Source organism: Canis lupus, chromosome 12 (assembly GCF_048164855.1).
Source record: "Canis lupus baileyi chromosome 12, mCanLup2.hap1, whole genome shotgun sequence".
In the NCBI taxonomy this organism is placed as follows: domain Eukaryota; kingdom Metazoa; phylum Chordata; class Mammalia; order Carnivora; family Canidae; genus Canis; species Canis lupus.
The window spans coordinates 5,674,701-5,681,849 of NC_132849.1; the positions used below are offsets into that span (position 1 = coordinate 5,674,701).

Genomic DNA, 7,149 nt, shown 5'->3' on the forward strand with positions numbered 1-7,149 from the left:
GGCCTAGTTGGCTATAGTAGAGGAGCAGAGATTGAACAGAGGAGGCTGGATACATAAGGGCAGACCAAACCAGCTCAAGGAGGGATTCGAGGGCTGGACTACTGAATATTGATTTAATTATGGCAGTAAAATCAAGCCATTATGTTCCTGTGCATAGATGTGAATAAAATGATATAAACTCAAGATATTGGTGTACATACATAAGTATATAAGTATATAGGATTAAGTGGCAATGGTGTTCAGTGTGATAGTATGGAGGTTAATCCAGGAATAAAGTGATGTGGTCTCTGTTAGAACCAAGTAGCCAAGAACCTAGAAGGCATCTTGGAGGAAAAATTGACTGAAAGGAGTAAACTGAAATGTGGAAAGAAGGGGAGTCAAGGTTATAACTCTGATGAACCAGGGTAATTATGATGCCACAAATGGTAATACAAATTTATTTTGCTTTCTTCATGCTTTCAGATCATCATATTCTGTATTTGCCTGGGCAAATGACAGCTCAGTACCTTCGTAGGTCGAAGAAAACAAATTGCTTTCAGGTGTTTCATGATCTCTCGATTTTGAGAATCAATGCGTTCAAAAAGGTAAACTTCCTTCTGAAGAATCTCTGATTGTGTGTAGACCATACTCACTATGCCAGTCTGTAAAGAAAAAGAACTCATATTATGCTAGTCAAAAATAATATGAACAAGCAGCAACATTTAAGACTTAAAATTTTTTTTCATTTATACTTGGCTGGATAACATAAATATTAACGTATGTAATAACATTTACTGAGCATCCAGAACATGTAGGTAATGTACCGGAACATGTACATGAAAAACATGTTCTCTCTGAACACGGAGAATCCATAAATTTCGAAAAAATTTTTTCCATCACCTTATAGTGTTTTTTTAAAAAAATAATTTTGACCAACAAATAATAGCCTATCGTCTCAGCTCGAGCACTAACAGCTGTATTTTAGAAACAAGCCTGAGTAGAAATAAAAGTCTTCCAAGTGCCCTGTCTCACATATTATTTTTTGGCAGAGACATTTAGGAAAGGCCTTCTGATTCCAGTAAGTCGTTGAGGGGGCGGGGGTGGCGGGGGAGGAAAAACCTCTGGCAATAGAGCAATTTACATTGACAACACAGTAGACAAGCTGCATACAACCTTTCAGTTTCACACAGGACCGACCCTCGCTTCAAAATTCTTAGTTAAATCCTAAACCCTACGGTGGAGCGGGAGTAGCTATGAGGAGGGAGGATTCCCTCACATACTGAGCAAAAGCAAACTCACCGTCTCCTTATCCATGAGAAGTACCTTCATACCCGGTCCGCTGTCCTCTATCATTTTGGAAATGTACTGCTTCACAGCAAAAACCACGTTCATGGTGGCGAACGGACGGCGGAGCCCCACAGCCCTTCTGGTCCCCTTTTTTCTTGCTAAATTAACCCAGGGCCTCTTGGCCGGCTCTCAGCTGCTTCCTCCCCGCTGGGCTCCGGCTTCCGGAAATCCGGGCATCTCCTCGGGTGCTGGGAGTTGTAGTTCCGCTGAGCCGGGCCGGTGCCAGCGGAGACCCGCCCCCCCTTCCCTCTCGGAAGCGATAACATGCCCACCCCCAGCCTGGTGGTGTCTTGAGGCCTGGCTCCCGACCGCTATGGGCCTGGGTCCGGAGTGCCCGGCTGCGGCCGAAGCCTGTTCTGCTGGCTTGGGGACAGGGTACCCGCTCGCCGGGTGGAGGAACTTGACACAGGGCTGGCTCGGAGGCAGGAACGGCAGAGGGTGACCGCGGTCACTATTTGCCATGAATACTCGGGTGGCCCGTGAGGAATTAAGGGAAGAGGGATGGTGTGGTGCTCCCGGCCGCTCGGTAAGGTGTTGGCTAAGTAATGGTCGGATTCGCCCTTCCTGGCTTCACCGTGTCGTGAACAAGGCCAGGACAGTTCTGCCAAGGGAGGCCCGAGTTGGTTTTCTGCAGACCGAGGGGCTCCTGAAAGGGAATATTTGTTGGAAGAGCGTACGAAAGAGAATGCCTTTGAGGGATGTTTCTGGGGAGGCCCCAGACCCCGCCCAGGGCGGGGAGCTGAGTCGGCCCCCGAAGGCCTGCGGGGGGCGAGGGAGAGGGTGAGGCGGTGGGGCCTCCGCGGTCTGCCGCGGAGCGGGTGCGGTGACCTGGGGCGCTGAACCTGCGGGCAGAAGCCCAGGCGAGAGTCATAAATGGGCAGGGGCACGTATCAGGGGAGCTGAGCAATGTAGCGTGAGAATTTTAGGGGGAAACTCACGTTTTGGCTTAAGGAACAACAAAAACGTAGCCACAAAATGAATCTTAAGGTCATCAACTTCTTTTTTTTTTTTTTTTTAAGGTCATCAACTTCTAAATGACTGCATTTGTGTTTAATACCCCGAAGGTCTCTCCGTTTTGCCATTTCTCGAAAAGGAGGGAAAATGTTAGTTTTTCTACACCTTTACCCTACGGAATTAAAAAATCAGGAAGATAATAAACAACTTCTGGGTGGCTCAACGGTTGAGCGGTTGAGCCTCTGCCTTCGGCTTAGGTCATGATCCCCGGATCCTGGGATCAGTCCCGCATCAGTCTCCCTGCATGGAGCCTGCTTCTCCCTCTGCCTGTGTCTTTGCCTCTCTCTGTGCCTCTCGTTAATAAATAAATAAAATCTAAACAAAACAAAAAAACAACACAAATCAGAAACTAAAATTGCTTGTAAATATTTCCACTAAAATAATGACCAGTGTTTGTTGGGATCACTTTAATCAATAGGTTCGACCTTACCAAATCATTCTTTCATTATATTTTAAAAAGTATACAATTAAAACTAGACCCAGACCATATTAACATTAATCCGGCTGTTAAGATCACTTTATATACAGTTATCAAATCCCTTAGCAGAGCTCAGAAGCCACTTGAAATACCATGGATTTTTGTCACCTCTGAAATTGTGCAGAATGTGTTTCTTTTTGCTTTTTCTACCGTGTAAATAAAACTTCCCATTGGGCTTTTTAAAAATCCATTTTTGAATTATATTTTAAAAGAAAAGTTATATTAAAATGAAAATGTAGGGGCACCTGGGTGGCTCAGTGGTTGAGCATCTGCCTTTGGCTCAGGGTGTGATCCTGGGGTCCTGGGATCAAGTCCTGCATCAGGCTCCCTGCCTCCTTCTGCTTCTCCCTCTGCTTCTCCCTCTATGCCTCTGCCTCTCTGTGTGTCTGTAATGAATAAATAAATAAAATCTAAAAAAATAAAAATGTGAACTTTAAAGTGGTTATAAATGAGAAAAATGTAATTTGTATAGAATTCTAATATTAACTTAAAATATTACTTAAAATTTAAAACATATTTAAAATACATTACAATTTAAAATGAACCAGTAAAACACCTGGAAATCCTGTAAGTTATCAATATTTGAAAATTCACCTCTACTCTCCTGTCACTTGGTCTTTTTCTTTTACCTATAATTTAGATTTCAGTATAGGATTGTTTTTCCATTTTATGCATTTTTTTAAGAAAAAACAAGGTAAGTCTTGTCTATGAAATTTGTGCTTTTTTAGACAGTAGTCAGCCTGTAAATAATACATGGCAAGAAACTTCATTCTTTTATTTATAGTTGGACAATTATAACACTTTAGAAGAACAGGAAAATGCCTATTTTGATAAGGCTTAGTAATTTATTCCATTGCTCATGAAGTTCCATTGATGTCAGTGGCAGTGTTATTTTGTACATTGATAAGATGCTTCCATAAACATTTTGTACAAAATAGTTATAGATTTAAAGGATGCTGTGATAGTTCTAAAGTTTGCCAGCCTATTGTGTGAATTAAATGAAATAATGTGCAGAAAAAATGTGCCTGGCACATACTAAATGCTCAGTAAATATCAGCTTTAATTAGTTAATTAGTTAATTAAAAAGATTTTATTTATTTGAGAGAGAGCAAGAGAGAGTGAGAGAGCATGAGTGAGGGGGTGGCAGGGGGACAGAGAGAGAGGGAGAAGCTGGCTCCCAGCTAAGCAGAGAGCTCCATGTGGGGCTTGGTCCCAGGATCCTGGAATCATGACCTGAGCTGAAGGCAGACCCCTAACCGACTGAGCCAACCAGGCATCCCTCAGCTTTAATTATTTAAAATCAAAAGGTAGGTATAACTTTTAGCTTATTTTTTACATATGACATTTTATTCCCCTTTGACAAGAAAAATTTTAAATATAATCCAATTTCAGAATTTGTAAACTACAGTTTCCCAATATAATTTCCAGAAGTTTATCTTGCATTACTATACAATAATAGAAGTATTGATGGGAAGAATTGGGCTGCTCCTTCATAAATTGTGAACCATACGATTTTCACCAAGACAAAACTTAGGAGAAATATGCTTCAAGCTACTTCAGAGGCTTAGTGAATACCCAACCTCAAATCAAACAGGGTTTGTTAAGCTTTTGTCACAGTTGGTGGTTTAGTACTGAACTTTATGGTAGCAAAAACAATTACCTTAAATCATAAAGGAAAAATTATTTGCTGGATGCCTGGGTGGCTCAGAGGTTGAGCATCTGCCTTTGACTCAGGACGTGATTCCAGAGTCCTGGGGTCAAGTCCCACATTGGGCTTCCTGCTTGGGGCCTGCTTCTCCCTCTGCCTGTGTCTCTGCCTCTCTCTCTCTATGTTTGTCATGAATAAATAAATAAAATCTTTTAAAAAAATTATTTGCATGAAGGATTCTGCCTGCACATTCAGTAGTTTGGGTGGTTTCATCTTTCTGATGGTGATGTTAACTTTGATTGTTTGGTTAGGTGGTGTCTGTTGGGTTTCTCCTCTGTAAAATTATTTTTCTCCTTGTAATTAATAAATATGTGAAAACAGATAAAGAGGATTAAGAGGTAAAAACTTTCAGTTATAAAATAAGTCATGGAGATGAAAAGTACAACATAAGGAATATAGTTAACAATGTGGTAATAATGTTATGTGGTGGTGAGTGGTGACTTACTCTTTTTGTTTGTTTTTGAAGATTTTATTTATTCATGAGAGACACACACACACACACACACACACACGCACACAGAGGCAGAGACACAGGCAGAGGGAGAAGCAGGCTCCATGCAGGGAGCCCAACGTGGGACTCGATCCCAGGACTCCAGGATTATGCCCTGGGCTGAATGAAGGCAGGCACTAAACCGCTGAGCCACCCAGATATCCCTGTGACTTACTGTTATGAGCATCGAATAATGTATAGAATTGTCTAATCAATATGCTGTACACCTGAATGCAACATTGTATGTTAATTATACTTCAATTAAAAAATGTATACTTAAAGCAAAAATAAAAATATCATATGGAGAGATGCCTTGATGTATTGCAAATATCCCAGTTCTCATCATACTTGTTATACCTGCAAATTTTAACTGGAATCCACTATTAGTTCTACCTGAAACCATTGGTGTTTACCTGATAGTAATTATTTTCCTCATTTCTTCTGCAGTTATTGTGTGGCATTCTTCTGTAAAATAGAGTGATACTCTTCCTCCCGTGCATTTATTTAATCATTTATTTATGTCAGATCCATGGATATTTAAGAGGATTAATTTTAAGTAATAGGAAGGATATATAGAGGTTGAGAGTGCAGGCTCTGGATCAGGCAACGTGGACTTGATTTTGCTGAATACCAGTGGGACTTTGGCAAGTTACATAACCACTCAGTGTTTCAGTTTCTCATTTGTAGATGGAGAAAATAACACCTACCTCAGGTTGGGATGAACATTATTAAGTGAGATAATACATGTAGTTGTTAGTCTAGCTTTAGTTACTTTTTTCTTAGCAAATATTTTGAATGGTGTTAAGTTTTACTGTTTTTAAGTTTCCCCAATTACAAACTGAATATAAAAATACTTGACACAGAAATGGTAACTGTGCTTATACTGAGCATAGCATATAGACTTGTTGATTTACTATGTTATACACCTGAAACTAACATAATATGTGATAATACCTCAATTTAAAAAAAAAAGGAATAAGGACGTCTGGGTGGTTCAGTCTGCTAAGCATCTGCCTTTGGCTCAGGTCATGATTGATCTGCAAGGGGCTCCCTGCTCAGTGGGGAGCCTGCTTCTCCCTCTCCCTCTGCCTGCTCCACTGCTTTTGCTCTCTCTCACTCTCTCTCAAATAATATCTTTAAAAAAATAGCAATAAACAAATACATTTTCACATGCTTGCCTCCCCAAGAAATTATTAAAATTCACAAAATCAATTTAGAAGTGTAATGTTAATGAAATGCATAATAAGTCATTTAAAAAAAAAGATTGAACTAGAATTTTGCTAAGATCGCTTTTATGATCATAATTCTGTTCTTGGGTTACTGTGTCAGAAACATAAATGAGCATGAAATGTGATGAAATTATTTTTAACATTTTAGATGTTTCAAGAGAATAGGTAAGCCATATGAAGTAAATACCAGAAAATGCATATTTTTATAAATCCTTACATTTCATTAGTGGTAAAGGAATTTTAATTATATTTTTAATAGCGAAATAATCCCTTTAGAAATGACTCATTATTGACTTGATCAAGCATTTGATCAAGATTACTTGTTTTTCTTCACTAGAAAGAATATTTAGTGGGATCCCTGGGTGGCACAGCAGTTTGGCGCCTGCCTTTGGCCCAGGGCGTGATCCTGGAGATCCGGGATCGAATCCCACATCGGGCTCCCGGTGCATGGAGCCTGCTTCTCCCTCTGCCTATGTCTCTGCCTCTCTCTCTCTCTCTCTGTGACTATCATAAATAAATTAATTAATTAAAAAAATAGTTATTCTAAAAAAAGAAAAAAGAATATTTAGTGATAAATATTCAAATATCCTATTTGAAACAAATTTAACGTAGGAGGATATTCAAGATTTCTCTTTATATATATATATTTTTTTTTAAATTTTTGTTTATTTATTTGAAAGAGAGAGTACAGGGAGGAGCAAAGGGAAAGGGACAAGCAGACTGCAGCTGAGCCCGGAGTCCAACTCTGGGGCTTGATCCCATGACCCTGAGATTATGATCTAAGCCAAAATCAAGAGTTGGATGCTTAAGTGACTGAGCTACCCAGGCACCCTATCTCATAATAATATTAATAAAGAAAAGCAACCACCTTTTACTGAGCTTTTAGCCGACCCCCTTTACAAAT

The 7,149-nt window shown here is 39.9% G+C and overlaps 1 protein-coding gene and 1 long non-coding RNA gene across 5 annotated transcripts in view; one reads left to right on the plus strand and one right to left on the minus strand.

The window, feature by feature from the left end:
- VPS45 (vacuolar protein sorting 45 homolog) overlaps positions 1-1,507 on the minus strand; it is a 74,405-nt gene extending 72,898 nt beyond the window's left edge. For 2 of the 4 annotated variants that reach the window (XM_072769346.1, XM_072769345.1), the window contains exons 1-2: positions 1,279-1,506; positions 507-641 (exon numbers count right to left, since the gene is read on the minus strand). In XM_072769346.1, coding sequence (XP_072625447.1) covers positions 507-641; positions 1,279-1,371 — 228 coding nt within the window. In that variant the 5' untranslated portion in view covers positions 1,372-1,506. Of the gene's footprint in view, positions 1-506; positions 642-1,278 lie in introns of all 4 variants that reach the window. The other 2 variants (XM_072769344.1, XM_072769343.1) reach the window with 1 other exon arrangement.
- A 15-nt stretch (positions 1,508-1,522) lies between these two features.
- Positions 1,523-3,249, plus strand: LOC140600971 (uncharacterized). Its single transcript, XR_012004054.1, has 2 exons — positions 1,523-1,852; positions 2,346-3,249. It is a non-coding gene; the product is annotated as an uncharacterized lncRNA (long non-coding RNA).
- Positions 3,250-7,149: the final 3,900 nt, after the last annotated feature.